This window comes from Bos javanicus, chromosome X, assembly GCF_032452875.1.
Source record: "Bos javanicus breed banteng chromosome X, ARS-OSU_banteng_1.0, whole genome shotgun sequence".
Lineage (NCBI taxonomy): Eukaryota > Metazoa > Chordata > Mammalia > Artiodactyla > Bovidae > Bos > Bos javanicus.
Genome location: NC_083897.1, coordinates 38,425,744 through 38,448,317, shown reverse-complemented (window position 1 = coordinate 38,448,317; position 22,574 = coordinate 38,425,744). Strand labels below are relative to the sequence as shown.

The 22,574-nt window shown below is 63.8% G+C and overlaps 2 protein-coding genes across 4 annotated transcripts; both read right to left on the bottom strand.

Moving 5' to 3' along the window:
* Window positions 1–21: 21 nt before the first annotated feature.
* On the bottom strand, window positions 22–5,987 carry SRPK3 (SRSF protein kinase 3). Its single transcript, XM_061408970.1, has 15 exons — window positions 4,539–5,987; window positions 4,337–4,467; window positions 4,098–4,206; window positions 3,879–3,966; window positions 3,527–3,614; window positions 2,858–2,964; window positions 2,606–2,771; window positions 2,476–2,501; window positions 1,864–1,993; window positions 1,553–1,792; window positions 1,368–1,468; window positions 911–1,018; window positions 766–835; window positions 591–683; window positions 22–478 (listed from the first exon to the last, which is right to left on the bottom strand). Exons 1-15 carry the CDS (start codon window positions 4,664–4,666, stop codon window positions 294–296), a joined length of 1,770 nt encoding a protein of 589 aa, XP_061264954.1. The 5' UTR covers window positions 4,667–5,987; the 3' UTR covers window positions 22–293.
* An 82-nt stretch (window positions 5,988–6,069) lies between these two features.
* Window positions 6,070–20,870, bottom strand: PLXNB3 (plexin B3). Of its 3 annotated transcripts, none has more exons than XM_061408966.1 (36): window positions 20,719–20,870; window positions 19,491–19,587; window positions 16,997–18,040; window positions 16,178–16,357; window positions 15,595–15,723; window positions 15,414–15,514; window positions 14,849–14,978; window positions 14,566–14,722; window positions 14,367–14,475; window positions 14,173–14,287; window positions 13,965–14,090; window positions 13,776–13,892; window positions 13,414–13,507; window positions 13,159–13,328; window positions 12,842–12,993; window positions 12,502–12,607; window positions 11,843–11,973; window positions 11,482–11,658; window positions 11,195–11,387; window positions 10,875–11,117; window positions 10,622–10,783; window positions 10,383–10,534; window positions 10,139–10,239; window positions 9,826–10,049; window positions 9,502–9,680; window positions 9,263–9,329; window positions 8,685–9,012; window positions 8,474–8,577; window positions 8,288–8,384; window positions 7,864–8,042; window positions 7,566–7,726; window positions 7,178–7,325; window positions 6,975–7,039; window positions 6,830–6,905; window positions 6,678–6,752; window positions 6,070–6,422 (listed from the first exon to the last, which is right to left on the bottom strand). In XM_061408966.1, the coding sequence occupies exons 2-36, from the start codon at window positions 19,515–19,517 to the stop codon at window positions 6,318–6,320; spliced, it is 5,724 nt and encodes a 1,907-aa protein (XP_061264950.1). In that variant the 5' UTR covers window positions 19,518–19,587; window positions 20,719–20,870; the 3' UTR covers window positions 6,070–6,317. The 3 variants fall into 3 exon arrangements, with proteins under 3 accessions (XP_061264950.1, XP_061264948.1, XP_061264949.1); XM_061408964.1 differs by having other exon boundaries at window positions 19,491–19,604; window positions 20,719–20,823; XM_061408965.1 differs by having other exon boundaries at window positions 6,691–6,752; window positions 19,491–19,604; window positions 20,719–20,823.
* Between the last annotated feature and the right edge of the window lie 1,704 nt (window positions 20,871–22,574).

Genomic DNA, 22,574 nt, shown 5'->3' with positions numbered 1-22,574 from the left:
TTGTCACTATTGACGCAGGTGTTTCAGGTCACACTTTATTAAGAAAAGAAACAGCACACTTCCCATTCAGAGGGCCCCTCTGTGAGGGTTGGGGGGCAGAACACATTCTGAAAGGCCAGGTCCTGGCCTCGGCAGATCTGTCTTCCCTGGCCTGCCCCGCCCAGGTGGGTATGAGAAAGCTCCCACTCAGCAGGGTGGGCAGGAACTGTCCTGCTTTCCCTGAAGGCACTAGGGGCCGGGGGTGTAGGGAGGGAGCCGGGCCCGCCCCAAGCTGCCCAAAGTGCCCACAGGGCCTAGGGATTGAGCCAAGGGTGCTGCAGGCAGTCGGCTGCACTGGCCCGCTTCTCGGGGATGTATTCCATCATGGGCAGCAGGAAGGCGCTGAACTGTGTGGCCTGCTCCAGGGGCCACTCGTACTTCTCCATGAGCACCTCGTATAGGCCCCAGTGCTTGAGGTTGTGGATGTGCCGAAGCTCCCCTGGAGGCAGGCCAGCACGCCACAGGTCAGCCTCCTCCTGGGAGGCCTGTCATCTGAGACCCCTCGCTGGCCCCCAAGTTCCCACATCACCCCTCCATCCAGGTGGCCCCACCTCTCCGGTTGAAGAACTCCCGGGAGTAGCGGCCTGAGAGGGCAAAGGCTGGGGGGATGTCTCCTAACAGCTCCACAATGTGGGCGATGTGGTCTGTGGACAGAAAGGGAGCTGGGAGGTTGGCCAGGCGGCTGGGAGGTCCTGAGGCCAGACCCTGGGGTTCGCCACTTCCTACCCTCATCACGACTGTAGTCTTCTCCCGAGTGCGGTTCAAATAGGTAGTCGCCAGTGGCCAGCTCAAAGGCCTGAAAAGGGCAGAGGGTAAGGCTGTTGGCCCCAGTGAGTCTGCCCGGATGGGGTACAGCCACGGGCAGACATACCATGCACGCTGTGCTCCAGATGTCAGCTGGGGGCCCATACTCGGCGCCGATCAGCACCTCCACAGCCCGGTACTGCCGTGTCTGGATGTCCTCGGTGAAGTGCTTGTGCTGGAGGCAAGGGGAGCCCAGGGGAGGGGCTGGGGCCAGGGCTGGTCTGCCCTTAGTTGCCCTCAACATGTCTCCCACCTCTTGTGGGCCCATGCACCCCAGGAGCATCGTGGGGCTCGCTCTGAGCCTCAGGGGCCCCCCTTGTCCTAAGAGGGCCTGGCAAGGTGACCTGAGACAGGCTGGTCCCTGCACCATGGCCGTCCACCCCCGCCCATGGGCCCAGTCCTGCCGACCAGGTGGGAGAGGTGCTGTTTTGGGCTCAGCCCTGGGACTGCAGCCTGAGGCAGGCATGGGGGTCTGGTCGAGCCCCGGGGACCAGCCTCATTCATAGCAGGGTGCCTGCTCATACCACCCAGCAGGCGTTGCCCAGGTCTGCGATCTTGATCTTGATCTTGTCTGCGTTTTGGGGCTCTAGGGGGTTCACCAGGAGGTTGGAGGCACCAAACGGTGCTGGGGAAGCAAGAGAAAGAGTGGCTGAGCTGGTTGGGCACTGGCCCAGCCCTGCCCACTGCCCGCTGGCCTGGTCCCACTTACTGCTAGGGGAGAGGAGGCCGCCAACCTCCCGCTGGTTGGACGAGCCTGAGAGGATGGAGCACGAGGCAGGGGAGAAGAGGGAGCCCGAGAAGCCTGAGGTCTGGGAGCCCGGGCTGAGGCTGCGGTTGCCCCTGGGGGCCGGGGATGAAGAAGCCGGCGAGGGGTCAGCCCCCACGCCGCCCAGGTGGCAACCGGAAGAGGATGTGGAGCCACTGCCCGCCTCGAGTCTGGAGCTGGAGTCTGGGGAGACAGGCCAAGGTGCTGAGTGGGCAGCCGCCGCCGGGGGGCCCGCTCCCTGCTCCCATCCTCACCCTCGGCCTGGGCCGCGGCCTCCATGGCCTCCAGCTTCTGCAGGTCACGCAGCCGCTCCTCCAGCAGCCGCTTCTGCTGTTTCCGCTTGCGCCGCATTTTCTTCCTCTTGTTTTTCGACAGCTTCCCCGTCTGCCGAGAACCAGGGTCAGCCTGGGGGTGCCTGGCAGCCAGCCACGGAGCAGCCCAAGTGTCTCCACGGGGCTCCCACAGGGGACAAGCTCTGCAGGTCCCAGGACCCCATGGCCACCAGGACATGGTCCTGCCACCTCGCCCACCTCCTGGGTCCCCTCCTGCCCTCCACTCTCCAGAGCTGGAGGCCAAGGAAGAACCAAGAAGCCTCTGGCTGGGCGCCAGCCTCCCCTGGGGCCAGCTGTTAACACATTGTCCTTTCGGGGAGGTGGTGGTGAGCCCCAGTGGCCACCCAGGGCCGTTTGGGGCTTGTGGCCCCCTCTGTATCACCCTCATCCAGGCCACCCAGCCTTTTGGAAATGCCCCTGCAGGAGTGTTGGGCAGCAGGGAGAGTTAGGGAGAAGGGGGAACCAGAGAGGCTGAGAGGTGAGCTCTGAGCAGATGGGAAAATGAGGCCTAGGAAAAGAGGCGGCCCAACTTACCAAGACCTCCTGGGGGGCGGTACTGACTGCGGTGGAGCAGGCAGAGCCGGGAGGAAGAGAAAGGAACTGAGACTCAGGCCGGGGCTGAGGCCCACGGGCCCTGCCCTGGCCCCACGCAGGATCTGGGTACCTGTGGAGCGGGATGGGGGTGGTGCCCCTGACTGTTGCCACTCTGTGGCCTCAGCGGCCAGGCGCCGGATGTAGGCATCCCCCACACACAGCAGAATGTTCTCGGGCTTGATGTCCGTGTGGATGATCTTGCACTTGGTGTGGAGGTAATCCAGGCCGTGCAGCACCTGTAGAGAGCCAGTCCTGAAGTCCACCCACCCTGCCCTGGCTGCGTGCCACAGGGCTCTTCCTGCCGAACTCAGGAAGAGCTCACCTGCCTCACGATGCTCTTCACACAGGGTACGGGCAGGCCCTGGTAGTTGGACTTGATGATCCACTTGAGCAGCTGATGGCCAAGGACCTCCAACACCATGCACACATCTGGGGCCAGGAGTGAAGGGCAGCCGCTGGGCATGCAGCTGGGGCCCAGGTCCTGCCCACCTTCAGCTGGGGTGGGGGAGCCCCGAGGCTCAGGCAGCATAGAGCTGGGTCTGGGAGGTCCTGTATCACCACTGTCCCGGTGGTGCTCTAGTGTCCCTGTCACTCTCTGGTGTGCCAGTTGGCACCGTACTTTCTGTGGTCTTCCTAGGGACAGGGCACTGGAGGAGTAGACAGGTTTCTCGGAACAGCTCCAGTCCTGTGTCCATGTCTGCCCAAGAGCCTATTGACAGCCCCCCCGAAAGGGAAGGCACACTGAGACGGTGCCTCCCACTTGGGGGTAACCTAGCCATGGATTGCCAATGCCAATCTGGTTATCTGCTCCACCCCCCATGCCCAGACACAAATCCCTGAAGTGGTGGGGGTATTTCATAGACTAGTGTCATTGGAAGGGATAAACAGCCCATCACACAGATAGCAAACTGAGGCCCCTGGAGCTGGAAGGCACCAGCCAGCTATCTCCTGCTGAGATGCCACACTTGTTTGCTCAGCCTGCAAAGGATATGGACTCCGTTAACCCCTGAGATCCTGAAGTCATCGATGAGCTGGACAATGGTTTCTCTTTTGGGGTCACTGGGGTCACTGTCTCGGACCTGCAGTAGAAACCAAAGGTCCACATATGGCTTCAACCTCCCCCTTCCCAGCTGCTCCCCCGGGGTGGGCAGCCCCTCCGGCCCCCCTGTCCCGCTGTGCTTGGGCCTCACTGGAAGAAAAGCCTCGGGCCCGCCCTCCGGGTCCTCCCCCTCGGCCGAGCCAGCTGGAGCCTACCCCTGCGGGCGCCCCGCCCCAGCCTGTGGAGCCCGGCAGGCCCCAGGCAGCTCCCAGGGAGCTGGGAACGGGTAGGGGAGGCGCCTCACACATTTCAGGAGCTTGATCTCATCTACAGCTGTCTCCGTGTAATGCCCCGCGCTCTTCACCACTTTGAGAGCCACAAAACGCTTGCGCCTGCAACACCGAGACCCATGTCGGCCGCCGGCACCAGACAGACCCACGGGGCCCTCGCCATAGCCGCAGGCGTGCCCAGGGGCAGGATCCCAGCTGGCATGGAGCCCCGGGGCAGGGGGGATGACACTCACTGGATGTCCCAGCAGAGCCAGACAGTGGAGAAGTGGCCCCAGCCCAGCTTGCGCACCACGTGGTACCGCCCATTGAACAGGTCCCCGATTTTCACAGGGTAGTAGCCGCCTGGAGAAGGGAGCCCACAGAGGCCGCTGAGGGTGGCGCCTTACCCCTGCCCCAGCACGGCACCGTGCTGCCGGGACCCTTGGCCCACGTGGGTGGGCTCTGGGCCCCCTCCTCCTCCCCGGGGCCTCACCCTTGCAGTAGTCCTTGGGGTCTTCCTGCTCCTCATCGTCGGAGCCCAGCAGCCCCTGCAGCATCTGAGGCGCAGGGGCGATGGGGGCCAGTTCGGAGCCGGAGGACTCGGGCCCGCAGGAGGCCTGCGAGCTGCGGGTGGGGCGGGCAGGCAGTGAGCGCGCGGGCCGCCAGGGGCCCCAGGCAGCCCGGCCTGGCCTTACCTGCTGCTGCTGTCGCTGTCGTCGCCGCCGCAGCCGCCGCTTGCACTGGCACTCATTCTGGCCGCGCTGCCCGCAGCTCCGGCGCCCCGGGCGGCCGCTCCTCTGGGGCCCGGTCGCAGCCCGTGCATTTATAGCCTCGGCTGCTGATCTCACCCGCCTTTATAAATAGCCTCCCAGCTGCTCGGCTGTGGGCAAGGTATGCAGCGGGGAGGGGGCGGCGCGGTGACAGCGGCCCTCGAGGGCCCGATCCCCCAGGACGAGCCCCCCGCCCCCATCCCAGGGCTGGCCAAGGGCGCCGCCGTGGGGACACAGTGTGCCACTGCCTCCCTGGGGAGTTCCCTGGCACCCTAGGACCACCATACCGGGATGTGGTGACCTGGACCCCGGGCTAAGCTCCTGCACCCCAGGACTGGCAGAGGGTGCTGCAGAGTGGCCACGTGGTGGTGAGCTGGTCCTCAAACTGGAGTCCCGGGGCTCCAGAGCCTGGTACGGGCCCTGTGGGCACGGTGCCCCCTCTCATATGCCCTCGGGCAGTGGCCACAACTGAAAACATGCTCTGGCTTCTGGCTTGTGCAAGCCTGCCCAGAGGCGACCCCAGCCACTCTCGTGGGTACCTCACTCCCTGGCCACTCGGGTCCTGGAGCCCCAAGACGCGGCAGCCCAGTGTCCTCTCGTCCCTCCATGTGGCATCCTGAGGGGCCCTGGCCAGGCGCGGGTCGGGGGCGTGAGGTCTTCCCACCAGAGGTACAGGCCTGGGGGCTGCCCATGTGGGACCCCAGGGCTGCACAGCATGCCTGTGGCTCCCTGGGTCCATCTCTGCCTTGCTCCCTGGCTCCAACAAGTGCACATGTCCATGTGGGATGCACAGAGAGGTGTCCACCCTGGCCCTGCCCTCGGGGAATCTTCAAGTGGAAAGCAAAGGAACCCATGGCTCTAGTGGCCCAGGTCACACAGCCCTCCAAAGCCTGTGACCTTGGGGTGGTAGCCAAGGGACCAGGTTTTGAAGAATCCGGTCCCCCAAAACGGGGTGGGCAGGGGAACCTCCAGAGAGGGAGCAGGACACACTGGAGACCTCCGTGGCTGGTCTTGGCTGAAGACCAGCTGTGGGTGTGGAAGGCGAGGTGGGGCGAGGGGGCTTAGGTGATCAAGGAGCCCCCCAGAGCTTGCGGGCACGAATGTGGGGTTTCCGCAGAGGGTCATGGGCACTTTGGCTCTTTAGAGAGAACACGCTGATTGCTCCTGGGAGGGAATGGAGTCAGAATGGAGTAGAGGGAGCTTGGTAGTAACTGGTGATCCCAAGATGGGACATACTTGGTTCTACATCCCTGTACCAAAAAATAGTTGGGAAGGTGGGGTGGGCATAGATGGTGGTGGGAGGGCAGGGGCACCTTTCCTGCAGGGGTCACGTGAGGGAGGAGAAAAGGCCTTGGGGTCCTCTTTTTAGCATGTGGCAGAAGTTCTAGCTGCGGGCTGGGGGCTGGGCCAGGGCACCCAGGAGACTCACGGGGAAGGTGGGGCTGGGAACTGGGCATTTTCTAAAAAGACATGTTTGTGTTTTATTTCCAGATGTGATCCTCTAGCAAGCACATAAATACAGTGGGGGAGGGGGAAGGATTACTATAAATTAGAAAGAAGCCCCCCAGCAGCGTGGCAAGGAGGGAGAGGGGGAGGCCCTCCCACTCTGTGCAGACCACGCCTCGGTCACAGGCTCCATCCAGGGCTCCATCCTTTGTCGAGTGCGGGAAGGCGCGGAGATGGTGGGTCCTGCTGCCGCCTGACTCACAGTTCGGTCACCTTGTTCTCCACCAGCGCGGCCATCTGCTGCAGGCGGCAGGCCAGTTGCATCTTCTGGCCCACAGGATCCTCCTCCAGGGCACCAATGATCTGCCAGGGCAGAGGAGGCCACCCAGCCTGAGGCCTTGGCCTCTGACCTGCCTCCATCTCAGTAGCAGGCTGGGAGCCAGACCTTCCTATCGAATCTTCCTCCATGAGGAAGCCGAGCCCCTTCCCCAGCCCCAGGCCCTTCCATTCCTCTGCCTACACTGGACCTGGACACTCCCGCCCCCAAGGGAGACTCCTGGGGCCTCCCTCTGGGCTCCAGAGGCACGCCCCTCTCCTCGGAGTGCCCCCAGGTCTCACCTGGTCATAGTACCTGTGGATGTGGGTGTAGAGTTCTTGCAGAGCTTGCAGGCAGTGGGGAGCCGAGGTGTAATTCTGGGGGAGGCACATGGTGGGTGAGGCCCCGGCCCAGACCTTGAGCCCCCAGCTTCCCCCTTCCCCTGTGTCCTCACCCCCGAGAGCTCAGTCAGAGCTGAATTCATCTCCTGGTAGCTCGCTGGAGGGCTCTGGCGGATATCAGAGTAGTATCTGCAAAAGGGCACAGAGTTAGAGGCAGGCAGCCCAGAAGGTCCCTAGTCCATGATGCCCAACACCTACCTCTCTACCATCTGCTTGTATCGAGGGATCTCCCGGGCGTAGAGCAGTTTGTTCACTGGGGAATCCTGCTCCGGGCGGGGTGGGCATAAGTGGGGAGGTGCCCCCTCCTGGCCCCACGCCCCGTGGGGGCCAGCCCCACCCAGGGCTCCGTGCAGAGCCCCTGTGGCTACCCTCCCCCCAGGCCTTCTCTCCTCGGCCCTCACCCGGCCCACTTTATGCTCCGAGACTGTGCAGGAGTCCATGAAGGTCTGGGCGATGACGGCGAGGACTGCGTCCACGTTGTCTGACACCCGCACGTCAAAGATGAGCTGCGGGTTCTTCAAGGTGTTCACCCAGAACCGCAGCAACAGGCTGGAGACACAGGCCAGCCGTGGAGTGAGTCCCGGCCAGTCCAGCTCAGCTCCTCCACCTGGACCCCCATGGCCCTGAGCTGCCTGGGGAGCTGGTCATACCAGGGGGGGAGGGGGGCGGGGAGCGACTGGTCACCCAAGGTGATGGCCCCCAGGCCTGGGTTCCTGTCCTGGCCATGCTGGCAGTGTCCTGGTCTCTCTGGGACTCCTCTGCCCGGGGCCAGGCTGGCAGGTGACACACCTGTTCGTTTTCCAGATGTGCAAGGTCTCCGGGTCCTCAATGCTGTGCTTCTCCGCCAGCTCATCCAGGAAGTCAAACAAGTACTTGACGGCGATGGGCACGGGCCGGTTCACGCTGAGGATGGCTTGGAAGGCGTCATCCACAAACTTCTGCAGCGTGCCCTAGAAGGCAGGGGATGGGGCAGTTTTTGGGGGGGTCAAGGTGGGGGGGCCCTTCGAGCTGCGGCCAGCTCCATCGTCCCACAGCATCTCCCCAGGTCTGTCCAGGTGCCCTTGCTGAGCCTCCCCGGGAGCCCCACCTTCATGGACAGCAGGCGGGTGAGGTAGATCTCTGGGATGGCCTTGGCCCGTGCCCGCTCCCGGTCCCGGTCCCTCAGGCTGCTCCGCCGCGCCTTGGCTGCCTCAGGCTCCTCGGGGGCTTTCACCAGGTGCCACAGATGGACCCCACCCTCCTCGCTATCCTCCAGCATGGGGGTGTCTGAGGGTGCAGAAGCTGGGCCTCAGTCCTTGGTCCCCCTGCACCCATGCCACCAGCCGGGGAGCTCCAGCTCACACCCAGGAGCTCCCTGAAGGTGACATGCCGCCACCTTTGTCCACCCACGGGCCTGGGCCCAGTAGGGAGTCTTGGCTTCCCCACCGATGAGGTGTTGGGAGACCCAGGTAGGGCCGATGGCATGGCCTCGAGCTCCTGGGGGCCTGTGATCCCAGTGGGACCACACTCACTCTCCCCCGATGGGCAGCTGGGGGCCAGGCTCTGGGAGATGATGCCTCCTCCGTTGTGCAGCTGGGGGATGAGCCTCACCGTGGCTCCGTCTGGGACCTGGTGGGGAGGGGGGCAAAGGCTGGGCTCCTTCCCTTGCCAAGCCCGAGGCAGGGGGCCTGCCCCCCCAGACCCCACCTGCCAGGCACCTTGTAGTGTTGCAGGGTGTTGAGTCTCTTCCAGCGGTTCTGAGTCACCGATGTCACGTCCTCATCTGACAGGGTGAGGTGACCCGCCAGGCCTGAGCGCCACTCTGGGGGTGCGGGGAGGGGACCCGGGGGAGCCAGTGAGCCCACAGCCCATTCCTGTTGGACAGAGCCGAGCTGCCAGGGGCGAGGAGAGCCTGGGGCGGGCACTCACCGAGATCCAGGGTGTGCGCCGAGGGCCTCTGGGAGAACGGGGTGCCCTTGTAGATCTGATCCAACACCTTCTCCTTGACCTGAGTGATTGTGTCTGTGTCGAGCACCCGGGTGGGGATGTGCAGTGCTGTGTTGCTCCTTGATGGCCCGCCTGGCCCCGGGCTGGCCAGCACCATCAGCGTCAGGGCCCGGAATTCCACATCCTCCCGCAGCAGGCGGCTGTCGTTCAGGGTCCGTTTTGCCTTGCCTGTCACTGCGTCCACGGGGCCCTTGTCCACCTGGTACTGGATGGCCCGGAGGAGCATGTATATTGGTTCACCAGCCACTTCCTACAAGCATCAATCCGGGGATCAGCCGGCTGCGTGAGCTCACAGGGGCAGCTGGCTGCGCGGAGCCAGGGCAGAGGGCGGCCCATGCCAGCAGGCTCGGCTTTGCACGCGGCCAGGGCAAAGGTTCACCACCTATCCCTTACCGACACCCTGCCCTTGTGCCCGACACCCCCTTGGAGGGATCGGGCCACAGGTCAGGTAGGCCCGAGGCAGCAGCCCTGGCATGGGGTGAGGGGAGAGGGGCCCTCACCCTCAGGAAGGCGTAGAGGCATATGGACACCCAGTTGGTGAGCAGCTTCTCTGCCATGGTCTCTGTCCTGCATGGAGCGGGCCCCAGGTCAGAGGGGCTGTGCAGGGGCCATCTTGTCCCCCACCCAAGGCCAGTGGCAGAGAACAGGCAGGGCTGACTTGCCCTACCAGTGGCTCGGGACCCAGCTGGCCACCTGGGGCTCCCCAGGCCCACCCTGCCCAGAGCCATCCAGGGCCAACCTGCGCAGCATGAGCTTGGGGTTCTTGCGCACGTAATGGGAAGCTAGGTCACTGAGCAGCGTCCTCATGATCTCGGTCAGGTACTCGAGCTTGCTGTGCAGTGCCAGGGACAGCAGCGAGGCCACGTGGCAGCGGTCCCGCTGCGAGAAGCTGGGTTGCCCCTCCAGGGTGTGGATGAGCTAAGTGGGAGTGGCGGGACACCAGCACTCATTCTGGGGAGCCCGGCAGCCCACATGGCCTCCCACCATGCAGCCCGTGTCTGCCGACCACCCAGCCTCCCTCTTTGCCCCAGGCCCTCCTCCAGCCTGCCCACATGGCCCTCACGGTCAGGAGGAAGAGCTTGCTGTTGAGCAGGTTGGAGAGCTGCATGAGGCCCTGGTGCACGGGTGCGCGGCGACCCTCTTCACCCAGCCCCTCGACGGCCGGCTGCAGGGTGCCACCACTGCGCCCGGGGAAGAGGACCCGCTCGGTGTAGGTGCGGTAGTCCACAAAGGGGATCCCGCTGGCCTCCAGGTCGCTGCTGAGGTCAGTCATCTCTGTCATCAGGTCTGCAGGCCAGGAGCCACCGGGGTCTGAGCTCGGGAATGGCTCTGCCCGCGTCCCGCTCCCCCCGCCTGCCCACCCACCCCCGCCCCACCTGTGAACTCCTTGCGGCACTGGTCACCCACGCCGATCTCCAGGTTCTCCAGCTGCACCAGAACCTTCTGGTAGTCCCGCAGGGCTTGCTTGCTCTTGTGCCTGCCGCCGGGGGACCGAGCGTCAGCCACACAAGCCGGCCTGCCTGGGCCGAGACCCCCAAGCCCAGATGGCCGACTGTGGGGCACCCTTGCCATAAGTGAAGAGGGGACTGGACTGGACACTGGCGTGTATGTGATCCTCACCTGTACATGAGGGTCAGGAGGAGCACGGCAGTGATAAGCAGGGCTGCGCCCACGCCCAGGCCCACCTGGGCCTCCACAGGGAAGGCAGATAGCACGGGTTCCACCTCATACTGGACCGGGCCCAGCGCCAGGCGCACGTTGCCCATTTGCACCTGGGGGTGGTGGGAGGCACAGGATTCCTGAGCACTGGCTCTGATGGCTCCGGCCGCCCACCCCTGTGCCTGGGGTCCTAGCCTCACCACGAACTGCAGCAGGGTGCCTGAGCCATTGCTGGGCTGTGGGACCCGCAGGGGCGGCTCACAGTACAGGTGGGTGAGTGTCAGCGTCTTCACCAGGCACTCGCCGTCGCCAATGTGCACGTGGACTTCCTCCTTGCTGATGGCCAGGTTGAGGCCCTCGCCCTGGGAAGCCAATCACGGGCCTGAGTGGAGTCACTCAGCCTGTGTCTGCAGGTCCCCCCAGCCCCCCAGGACTGCTGGCTGAAACCCTGACCTCCACATCCAGGATGTGGCCTGGCTTGAGGCGGTAGGGGCGGGTGGGCCCCCCCTCATGATGGAGGGGGGCCAGCCGAGGGTTGGGCTGGTACAGGAAGTCCTGGCCCCCACTGGCACTGGCAAAGTCCACATGCACGTTATCCAGGCTGAAGAAGACCCGCCGGGGGCTCGCCGTGTCAGGCACCGCGGGGCTCCGGCAGAGGAGGAGGGTGGATGAGTTGATGGAGCACACGCTGGAGCACTGGGAGGGGGCAGGCCGAGGTGGGATGAGCTGGGGGCTCCCGGCCTGCCCCAATCCCTTGCTGAGCACAGGCTCACCTGCAGCCAGCCCCGCTCCAGCTGGGTACAGGCCTGGGGGGCCGCAGCCGGAACCTCACAGCCGCTCCTAGGGGTCAGGTCCTGGGACTGCAGCTTCACAGCGGTCCCCTCCGAGGTCTCCAGCCACACCGACAGCAGGGGCTGCTGTACAACGTCCAGGCCCGTGCCCCTAACTCGGATCAGCCGCCCGCCCCTGTGCCGGGATGGGACTCAGCACGGCCCGGGCAGCCCGGCCCCATCCTGCCACCCCACCCTGCTGGCAGGGTGCAAGTGCACCAGGTCCTCACCCCCGGAAGCTGACACTGGGCTCGGCTGCGACGAGCTGGGGGTTGGCAGTGTAGTGGAAGGGGCTGGTGAGCAGCAAGCGCTGGGCCTGGCCGAAGACCACTCGGACCACTGCATCTCCTGGGCTAGCCTGGGGCATGGTGTGGCACACGATGGCCTCAGGACACACCGGCTCTTGGCTGCAGGGTGGGGAGTGGTCTGGCACCTTGGGTTTGAGCCTCAGCCTGGCCAGCCCGCCAGAGACCCACTTTGCCTCCCCCACCAAGGGCAGAGACCCCCCACCACCACTGTACGCCAGGGGACTCAGGCCCGTTGGGAGCACCCCCAGCTGGTAGCAACCAGCTGGAAGCAGGAGCCACTTACATAGGGCAGGGCTGGCTGCCCACAAAGGCGCTGATGTTGCCTCCTGTCTGGAGGCGCTGTCCGTGGATGGTGAGCTGGGTTCCCCCTGCCTGGGGGCCCCTCTGGGGACTCAGGCTCAGCAGGACAGGGTCCTGGGAGACAGGGCAAGCTAGGGCAGGCATAGCCATCTGGCCTGGCATTTCCTCACCTTGGTTCCAGTCCCTAAAGCCCTGTGCCCCACTGCCATGCCCCACCAGGGGGTGCTCTGGTCCCCTCCCTGTGTCGTCTTGTCCTCAGCCCCAGCTCTAAGCCCTAAGATGCCGTCACCTCCTCGGGGACCTCCTCATCACCTCCTCGGGGGTGCTGTCTGTGCCAAGGGCTTCCTGGCTCCAGAAAGGGCCCCGGACAGGAGGACAGGAGGGCTCAGGCTGGCACCTGGAGGCATCTCTGCTCTCCTGCATCCCTGTGCCCTCCTCACTCTCCCACCTTGGCCCCCAGCCCACCCCACACTCAGTGGCCAGAATGACCCCTCAGATCACATGGCTTCCTTCCTGGACAAGAGGCAACTCTTCCTGTTCCCCTCAGGTCAAGTTGGAAGTGCTCATCCAGACGTCACTAGCCTTCTGCCCCTTCTTGCTACAATCCCCTGGTATGGGCACACACCCTGGGCAGGCACTGACCTGGTAGGTGAAGTACTGGGTTGAGATGCCTGGGGGCCGCCCTTTGATGGCCACTTGGATCGGCCCCATGGTGCGGTTGGGGGCAGGCGATGTGACACACACGATCCTGGTGATGGAAAGCCCATGGCTGCTCAGGGGCTCTTGCCTGGCGGGAGCCATGGGGCATTTGCCAGCCGCTGCCCAAGGCCCAGCCCCCCTCTCTCTGGCTTATCATCCTTTGGTGCATCTGACCCCGGGCCCACGTGTCTTGGCTCCAAGCCTCCCTTCTTTCTGGGTGGCCAGTCTCTGCGGGCCTCCCTGGGATGGCATCCCTCTGCCCCTGGCTACCAGTATGCCTCACCGGGTTGAGATGCGGTAGAGAGATGGCTCAGGCCTGCAGGGCCAGCCAGCCACGCTCACAGCGTCCTGCACGTCGGCGAAGTCCCGGCCCAGGTTAGAGCCCTGGATGGTGAGAACCAATCCGCCCTCAGGGGGACCAGTCAGGGGCTCAACCTGTAACCGAGAAGGATGGTGAGGGAATGCCCTTGACCCACACCCACTGAGGGGGGGGGGTGGGCAGGGCTGCTAGGACCAAGAAAGTGGGGGCTAGGAGTTGAGGGGAGGAGGCGGGTGGCTAGGCCGTGGGAGGGGGCGGTGGGTGCAGGTTCAGGGGCTCACAGTCTCAATCCTGGGTGTGGGACACAGCGTCTCCACGGCTCCAGGTGGGCATAGCGGCCCATAGCGACAGGCAGGCTGGCCGTGGCTGCACCACAGGCAGCCCAGACTCCCATTGGCTGCCTGGCAGTGGCTGCAGTCGGGGTGGCCCACAGCGCAGTCGTACAGGGTCACTGGTGGGGGGGTTTAGGAGGCATGGTGAGGCGCCCCCGCCGGCTACATGCCCTGCCCTGCCCGCCCCACCGCCCCCGAGCTGACCATGAAGACTGTGGGCATTGTCCAGCCGCTGGCCCTCGCCCCGGGTGACGTAGATGGGCACCGGGAGCTCCCGCTGGACCATGGAGGGCTGGAACTGGGAATGGAAGGGAGGGTCAGGCCCAACGCAACTCAGAACCTCCCAGGACCCCCGTCCGCCTCCTCCGGGAAGCTCTTCCCCACATGGATGCCCCCTCACCCCCGCCTGGTGCAGGGCACATCTCCCAGCCGTGGCCTGCCCAGAGCAGGCCTCATGGGTGTCAGTGGGTTAAAGCGGGCAAGCGAGCCCCCGAGGGCCTGGGACAAGCCCAGGCGGCAGAAGGTGTCCAGCGGCAAGTGAGACTGGGGGTTGGGCACCTGCCCACCTGCTGGGCCTGGCAGTGAATGAGGCCCGAGTCCCCAGCCACCTCCTCCAGGGATGCTGGCAGCCTCTGCAGTTGTCCGGGCAGCTCCAGCCAGCAGTGGTAGGAGGCAGGCAAGCCCTAGGGGATGTATGCCGTCAGCAGCCTGAACGCCATCATCTGCCCCCGGCCCCCACCTGCTGGAATGCTCACCTGGAAATGCTGAAGGTTCTGCACACGGAGGGCCAAACGGCTCTCCCAGCCCACTGGCACCAGGAGGGGGCCCACCAAGCCCTCGACCCGAGGACAAGCCCCCGGGCCACGCACCTGGATGTCCGCCTGGCCAGAGGAGACCGCTTAGTGCTTTGGAAGGCAAGGGGCCTGGGGGCAGGGGGTTGTGGGGCAGGGTGGATCCACTCACCTCTTGGGTGCTGTAGATGGTCCTCTCGCCCTCTGGACAGCGTTCTCCATACACACAGTGGCTGCTCTGGGGGCACCAGTGGCAGCGCCAGAGGCTGCCCACACAAGCACGGCACCTGGGAGGGCAGGGGGCTGCTGAGATGGGGCACTATCTAGGGTCCCCACCCCTACCCTGCAGCCAGGCTGGGCACTCACGGGGCAGCTGCCTCCAGGGCTGTGACTGCGCTGCAGTCATAGAAGGAGAAGTTGGTGGCAGCCACGGTCACGTCCTCGAACATCAGGGCCAGGGGCAAGGTGATGTGGTCTGGGAGGGGAATGGCAGCGGCAGGGCAGGTCAGGTGGCTCCTGCCTCTTCCAGTTCCTGCCCTCACCCCTCACCCCAGGGGCCCCTCACCTGTGCCTGGAGGGTTCAGTGGCAGCTGGTCCTGGGGAGGGGTGACGCAGGCCACCTGGGGCCCTTCCACATGAGCCAAGCTGTCATAGTTGCCAAAGGCGCAATGGAAGTATTCGTCCGTGGCCAGGGTGGGCAGCCGGGGTACCGACAAGGTGACCTAGGGCACATGCAAGGAAACCCAGCAGGTGGGGGCCTTTGGAGGGGGCCACGGGACTGAGGCAGAGGGGTCCAGGCAGGGAAGGTGTGGGCAGAGGCAGAAGGAGAGAAGGAAAATGGGGCTCACCTGGCCCTGCTCCTGGCGGGGGTGGTGGGCCGGTAGCACGCTCTCAATGTGCAGACAGAGGCCGTCCGCGTACGTCCACAGCCACTGGTTGGGCTGGGTTGCCCGCCTGCATTGGCTCTTGCGGGTACACCTGGGGGGCAGAGGCCTGATGGGGCCTTGCGTGGGACTCAGGCTCCCTGGGTGATGGGCAGTGAGGGGCATGATATGGTCCAGGTGGAGCGCAGCAAGCGGGGGGCAGGGAAAGGGACTCCGCTCAGACAGGAAGGGGTTGACCCCTCAGTGCCTGGGGGCTGACACACGGCCTTTGGCCGTGACTGTGAGTCGAGGGCTGCTGCTGCGGTGGAGACGAGCACACGGACCTGAGTGAGGGGCGCCATCAGGGACTGATTCCTTGGGCTGCCAGGTGGAGGGGAGCTGGAGTGGGCCAGGGGGCACCCGAGAGAGGCTGACAGAGGCCTTGCCCAGCCTGAGGCAGTGTTGACAAAGGGACACCAACCAGGCTGGGGGAGGTGGACTGACCTCCAGGCCCACCTAGAAGCACTGCAGACACAGTGTCCTGCCTCACCTGCCCTGCAGGACGCACCAGCCGCACAGAGGGTCCTGGGCCTGGAGGCAGCTGCTGCAGTCTGGGAGCTGTGGGCAGGCTGCCACGGGTACCCGGGCCACCTGGACAGGAGGCAGAGGGCAGAGGTGGTGGGTGCAGGGCCTCGGGCTTCGTGTGCCTGGGCCCCTGGGACAGCCCTCACCTGCTGGGACGTCAGCACGTAGAGGTGGCTGCCACTGCTGTCCACGAGCAGGTCGGGGCTGATGGCTGAGCCCGGGGTCCCCACTTGCTGTGAGTGGTACACCTGGCCTTGAGTGCCATTGAGAAAGACCTGGGGGAGTGGGGGACAAGGCCCGCTCTCAAGATGGCCACAAGCCGACCATTCGGGGCAGGTACTGTCATGGCTGGGGTTCTAGGGGAACCTCCTGGCCCACAGAGCCGGTTCCCATTCCCCCCAAGACAGGGCAGCTGGGCCAGGCCATTGCGGGTGAGGCAGGCCCCCGGGCATCCAGTGTGCCCAAGTAGCCTCCTTGATTGAGCCTTACCCAGCTAAGGGAGACATGCAGACCATGAAGAAGCAAGAGTCCCCTGTTACCAGCTGCAGCTGCCGCGGGACATCCCTAAGCTACACATCCAGAGGTGGAAGGAGACGGATGCTTCTGTGAGCCGTCCCAGGGTAGGAGGGCATCCAGTAGGGCCACTGAGGCCAGTCCCGGCCTGGCAGCATAGAGGCTGGGCACTGGGGGGTCTGGCTGAGGGCCGCCTTGCCTTCCTCAGGCCCTTACCTTGTGCAGCTGGCCCCGGACATCCCCGAGGAAGGCGATCGTGTGTCCGTCCGCCTGGAGGGCCGCGACAGCACTGATGGAGTGTTTTAGCTGCAGCAGAGGCCCTGCCTCCACGGGCTGGCGGCCTGCGATGGGGCTGGGCGTGTGTTCATCGCCACAGGGGTATGACTCTGGGGAGTCCTGCAGAAATGAGGACGAGCGGGGAAGGAATTAGTGCCCAGAAGAGGGAGGCCGGAGGTGCCTTCCCTGGGCCCTGGTCTGCAGTCCGTGGAAGAGGGCAAGGCAGCTGGTAGGACGTGCCCAAAGTCGCACCTAAGAGGGAGAGATGATGAGCCCGGAGACTTAGCCTAAGCTGGCCCTCCGTGTCATCCTCTAAAGCAGAGGTCACTGGTAATGGGGAAAGCATCCAGCCACCCTTGGCCAGACAGTGGCTGGATGGCTCAGAGAGTCCCTGGTGGCTCAGATGGTGAAAGTGTCTGCCTACAGTGCGGAAAACCTGGGTTGATCCCTGGGTTGGGAAGATTCCCTGGAGAAGGAAATGGCAATCCACTCCAGTATTCTTGCCTGGAAAAATCCCATGGACGGAGGAACTTGGTGGGCTACAGTCCATTGGGTCGCAAAGAGTCGGACACGACTGAGCGACTTCACTTTACCCTTGGCCAGGACCTGTGACAGCCGCAGCTCTGGGCTGGGAGATGATTCAGGTCCACAGAGGGCCAGGGCCAAGGAGGCAGGCTGGGATAAGATAAGGTTGCCAGATGCCAGCGTGCAGAGTCCCAGGGGACAAGTCAGGGGTGAGGCCTGGGCCCAGTCACTCACGGGCGGCAGGGTGACACAGCGCGACGTGACGCCATATTCCACGGTGGCTTCCTCGGTGCCGCTGGGGCCCCTGCCGCCTGCTGTGTAGCAGAGGCGCCGGGCTCGCTCCATGCTGGCATCCAGCTCGGCCAGGGGAAAGGCGCACAGGGCCGCCTGCACGCCCCTCAGGCCGGCGGCAAAAGCCCCCAGTAAGGCTCCTGGGGCAAGGGCAGCGGCCTGTACGAGCCCGTGGCCCCGGCAGCTGAGGGGCACTTCCACGTAGGAGTAGAGGTTGGCATCCCTCAGGCAGACCCGGGCCACATACGAGCGATACTCGGCCTGCGCCCGGTCCCCGCGGCGCCGAAAGACAAAGTAGGCCGACTGGGCGTCGGCGAGGGCTGCCACATAGCTGTTGTTGTAGTCGGAGAGGTCACCCACCACCAGGCGGCCCAGGCCCTCGCTGGAGAAGGGCTGTGGCCCAGCCAGCTGGCGCACCGTCAGGGGTGGCACCCCTGCCGACAGCTTGCCTGCCAGGCCCCGGGCCACCAGCAGGAGGTCCCGGTCAGGTCCAGACACCACCAGGCCCACCGTGGGCACCCCCAGGGTGTTGGCGGCCACGAACTGCCCGTCGCCTGGGTCCTCAGCCCGGTAGAGGAGTTCTGCCACATCCTCCAGCCGGCGCTTCTCGCACACACCCTGCCGCACCTGCCCACAGGCCACCAGCTCCCGGGCCCGCCCGCTGACCAGCAGCAGCTGGTTGGTGTTGTCCGTGAGCCGGGCCTGCGGGCACTCGGCTGGGTCCCGGAAGGGCACGCAGTCAGGGCTGTCGAGGACGGGACCCGTGATGGCCACTGACTCCAGCTGCAGCTCGGGGCTAAGTTGGAAGAGGCGATTCACCGCACCCACGTAGAGCGCCCCCTGGCCCGGTGCCAGCGCCAAGTGGTGGAGGGTGGTGTTGGGTGCTGAGAAGTGGTGCGCCCCAGTTGGGGTGGGTGGCAGGCACAGCAGTGGCAGCATGAGCAGCAGGCGGGCACCCAGCAGATGCCGGGGTGCCATCTCGGGGCCCTGGGGGAGGCCAGGCAGGAGGGCGTAAGTCAGGGTGGCCATGGGAACTGAGTGCTGGGGGGCAGGAGGGACAGGCAGACAGAAAGGGAGGGAGAGAAAGGCGGAGAGACAGAAGCAGAAAGCTGGGGCAGACAGAAGCAAAGGGAGAGGAGAGAGAAAAAGTCCAAGCGACTGGGGGACCAAGAGAGGGATGGAGAGTCCCCAGGGATGACAGTGGGGTGCCCATGCATGTGTAAGGGAAGAACTTTCTTCATCTTCCACTTTATATGCAGATCCTACAAGGCCAAGAGAAGACCTGCAGAAGGACTGGGTCACCGAGAGAGGAGAGACCCCTGAAAGACCCTATAGACAGCAGGGGCCAGTGGCCAGGGCCAAGGCAGAGAACAGAGGGCTTGGGGGATAGAGGCGGGTGTGGCCCAGACTGAGCTGGGGGTGCTCAGTGCCGAGGCAGGGGAGGTGCAAGGGACCGAGAGACCACCCAGGGTTCAGGGATCAGGGGAGGCCAGTCCTTTGCTCCATGGCTCCAGCAGCCAGGGGTCCACCAGGGTCTGGCATGGAGAGTGTTGATGGGGATGGGGTATGAGAAGACAGGGCAGAGACTTCCTTGGTGGTCTGGTGGCTAAGACTCCATGCTCCCAATGTAGGGGCCCTGGGTTTGATCCCTGGTCAGGGAAATTGATCGCACATGCCACACGTAAGACCCAGCACAGCCAAATAATTAAATAGAAACTTAAAAAAGACAGGGCAGAGAGAAGACAGGCAGAAAGAGTGGGCCCAGGGGAGTGAGAGGAGCGCTTGAAGGAAAGCTCGAGCCAGGAGTCAGGCATCCCCACACCCCAGCCTGCAGCCATTTAGGGTCCAGACTGGAGGGACCCCCCCGCAAGCCCCCACCCTGCCCCGGCCCTGTAGGGGCCCAAGGTCAAGCCCGAAGCAGAAGGCTCTGAGTGGGGTCCCTGCTGTGCCTTCCAGCTCACCTCCTGGCCAGGGGCAATTAGCAGCCTTGCATGGTGCCCAGGTGGCAAGGTGACACGTCACGAGCCCCTGGGCCCATGACCTCCTGAGCCTCCCTCCTCCTGAGCCTGGAGGCAGAGCCCCAGAGACGGGGCAGAAAGCAGGTCCTGAGTTGTTGACTGAGGGTCCCACACTGTTGGGGGTGCGGGCAGGCACCAGCCAGGAGGGCACCCGCGGGCATTCCATAGCCAGCAGCTCCAGCTCCCATGGGTGTGCCAGCTGCCGGGAGAGCCCCCGAGGAAGGCCCCTGCGCCCTTATCTCAGGGGCACAGACAGGAAGGTCAGGCCTGCCTCAGGGACTGGGCCATTTCCTCTGGAGCCCGGTATCAGCGGCCGTGTCTGGGGCGGGTCTGAGGCTAGAGGGCCTGCAGCTGGAGGTGCTGGGCAGGGGACCCCTGGGCTCCAGGCTTTTCTGTGCTCGAGGGACTCGGGTACTTACCCTGGCGGACAGCAGCAGCAGAGGCATCTCCTGGGTGGCGTGGCAGACACCTCCTGGGTTCAACTGCCCCGGGGCAGTGGTGACGGACACAGGATGCCTGTAGGGGGCATTGTCCTGAGTGGGAGGGAGACAGTCGAGGCTTGGCCCCATTCACATTCACCCCGCAGGAGGAGGGGGCCAGGGCCTGGCAGGCGGGCTCCCCCACAGCTGGCAGCTTTGTCTCTGCCCCAACAATGTCCCTTCTGTCTGGAGGCCCAGGCCAGGGACCCACTCTCTGGTGTTCCTAGTCCCACATCCAAGCTGCCCTGACCCGGGGGCTCCCTGTCGCTTCCCACCCCCAGGGAGACACCCTCCTGGGGATCTGGAGACAAAGGGGGCAGAGTGCCTTCAGCCAGAAAAAATGAGACCCACACAGCCAGTTCTCCCATGCCCACCCGGTGCCAGCCACCGGGCTCCTCTCCTTGTGCCCCCAGGGGTCCCTGTGAAAGGCCTGGAGGAGGTCATGGAGCGCTGGCCCCCCCGAGGGTCAGCCCCTGCATGGGCAGTCTCACCCTCTGCAGCCTTGGCGCCTGGCTGGAGGCAAGCCTTGGCCCTCAATGCCTGCCTTTGTTGCAGCCGGAGGCAGGGGAGAGGCCGGCCAAGGCAGCACCCCCTGCCGGGAGACCTCTCCCTATGCCCCCAACTCCCCACCCCCAGGGACTGGCAAAGTCGTGCCAGGTACAATCTGGTGCCAGTGGAGGGGGCCGTAGCCAAAAGGATGCACAGGAGCAGATGGGCACCCAGCCTTCAGCCTCGGGTGGGGACAAGACTACCAGCAGGTGGCCAGCTTCCCATGCCAGGCTCACATGGCCCCGTCTGCACACCGAGCCGACAGTGCTCAGGCCGTGGCTGTGGGGCGGGAACCAGTCAGGGTCCCCCTCTTGCCCACGGTGTGCAACCGCAGCAAGCTCCAGGGCCCAGTGGCAGTGGCAAGGCTGGCAGCCACCTGGCTGGGCCGGTTGGGTAGCTGTGGGGGTGGGCAGCAAGGTGGGCTGCTTCCCTACCACCCGTGCCCTGCCCCGTGGCCAGAGGCACCAAATCTCCCATTTGGGGCCATAATGGGAGTCTTACCACCCAGCTTTGGGGCCACCCCCCTGGCTGGGGTGGGGAGATCCATGCCCCCCACTCCCCCACCCTTGACCTGGAGGCCCCTGAACCCTGTGCCTGGCCAGCCCTGGCTCCTGCCTACCTGGGTGGGGCTCCTGGCCGGGGCCGAGAAGCAGCTGGCAGTGCCAGGAATGAGTCCCGGCCTCCCTCCCCACAATGCAATCGCGCCCAACCCGCCTCATCCCGGTGGCCCAGCCTGGGCAGTCCAGCCCCTCCGTGCCCGCCCCTTTGCCCAATGGCTCAGGGCAGGGCACTGCTGCCCTCTGCTGGCTTTGGTGGGCAGAGGTGCAGGGGCCGGCTGCTCACTTGCCCAGAGGAGATGGTGCCCTCCCATGGCGGGACTGGCAGGCATGCAGTCCATAGCCTGCCATGAAGTGCCTACTGAGTGCCAGATGTGACCCTGGCACTGGCACCGTTCAGAGACAAAGCCCACTGCCATCTGTCTCAAGACATTCCTGGATCTAAGAGGCATAACTACCTACCAGCGGATGAGACCTCAGCTCATCTGTGGACGGCACTGTGGATCACCAAGGACGGGGACTCAAGTCTACGGGTGCTCAGATCCTCTAGATGTACAAACTGGGTTTAGAAAAGGCAGAGGAACCAGAGATCAAATTGCCAACATTCATTGGATCACGGAGAGAGCAAGGAAATTCCAGAGAAGCATCTACTTCTGCTGCATTGACTACCTGAAAGGCTTTGACTGTGTGAATCACAACAAACTGTGGAAAATTCTTTAAGAGACGGGAATACCAGACCACCTTACCTGACTCCTGAGAAATCTGTACGCAGGTCAAGAAACAGCAGTTACAACCAGACATGGAACAACAGACTGGTTCCAAATTGGGAAAGGAGTACGTCAAGGCTGTATATTGTCACCCTGCTTATTTAATGTATATGCAGAAAGCATCATGCAGAATGCTGGGCTGGATGAAGCACAAGCTGGAATCAAGATTGCTGGGAGAAATATCAATAACCTCAGATACACAGATGACACCACCCTTATGGAAGAAAGTGGAGAGGAACTAAAGAGCTGCTTGATGAGACTGAAAGAGCAGAGTGAAAGCTGGCCTAAAACTCTACATTCAAAAAACTAAAGATCATGGCATCTGGTCCCATCACTTCATGGCAAATAGATGGGGAAACAATGGAAACAGTGACAGACTTTATTTTTGGGGGGCTCCAAAATCACTGCAGATGGTGACTGCAGCCATGAAATTAAAAGACACTTGCTCCTTGGAAGAAAAGCTATGAGAAACCTAGACAGCATATTAAAAAGCAGAGACATCACTTTGCCGACATACGTGCACATAGTCAAAGTTATGGCTTTTCCAGTAGTCATGTACGGATGTGAGTGTGGCTGTGGCTTAGTTGCACAGTCATGCCTGACTCTTTGCGACCCCGTGGACTATAGCCTGCCAGGCTCCTCTGTCCACAGGGATTCTCCAGGCAAGAATACTGGAGTGGGTTTCCATACCTTACTCCGGGGGATCTTCCCGACCCAGGGATTGAACCTAGGTCTCCTGCATTCAGGCGGATTCTTTACCGTCTGAGCCAGTTGGACCTTGGAAGGCTGAGCACCGAAAAATTGGTGGTTTCAAACTCTGTTGCTGGAAAAGACTCTTGAGAGTTCCCTGGACAGCAAGGAGATCAAACCAGTCAATCCTAAAGAAAATCAACCTTGAATATTCATTGGAAGGACTGATACTGAAGCTGAAGCTCCAATACTTTGGCCACATGATGCAAAGACCTGACTCCCTGGAAAAGACCCTGCTGCTGGGAAAGATTGAAGGCAGGAGGAGAAGGGGACAACAGAGTATGAGATGGTTGGATGGCATCACCGACTCGATGGACATGAGTTTGAGCCAGCTCCAGGAGTTGGTGATGGACAGGGAGGCCTGGCGTGCTGCAGTCCATGGGGTTGCAAAGAGTTGGACA

Bases quoted from the DNA above. Each gene is read 5' to 3' on its own strand.
- SRPK3 (XM_061408970.1), bottom strand. From the start codon at position 4,666: ATGCACGGGCTGCGACCGGGCCCCAGAGGAGCGGCCGCCCGGGGCGCC. The intron at 2,772-2,857 runs GTGAGCTCTTCC...GGCTCTCTACAG, and splicing joins TGAAGAGCATCGTGAGGCAG to GTGCTGCACGGCCTGGATTA. The intron at 1,994-2,475 runs GTAAGTTGGGCC...GGTTCTCGGCAG, and splicing joins CCGCCCCCCAGGAGGTCTTG to ACGGGGAAGCTGTCGAAAAA.
- PLXNB3 (XM_061408966.1), bottom strand. From the start codon at position 19,517: ATGCCTCTGCTGCTGCTGTCCGCCAGG. The intron at 13,893-13,964 runs GTGAGCATTCCA...TACATCCCCTAG, and splicing joins AGAACCTTCAGCATTTCCAG to GGCTTGCCTGCCTCCTACCA. The intron at 10,050-10,138 runs GTGGGGCGGGGG...CCTGGCCTGCAG, and splicing joins GTGCCGCAAGGAGTTCACAG to ACCTGATGACAGAGATGACT.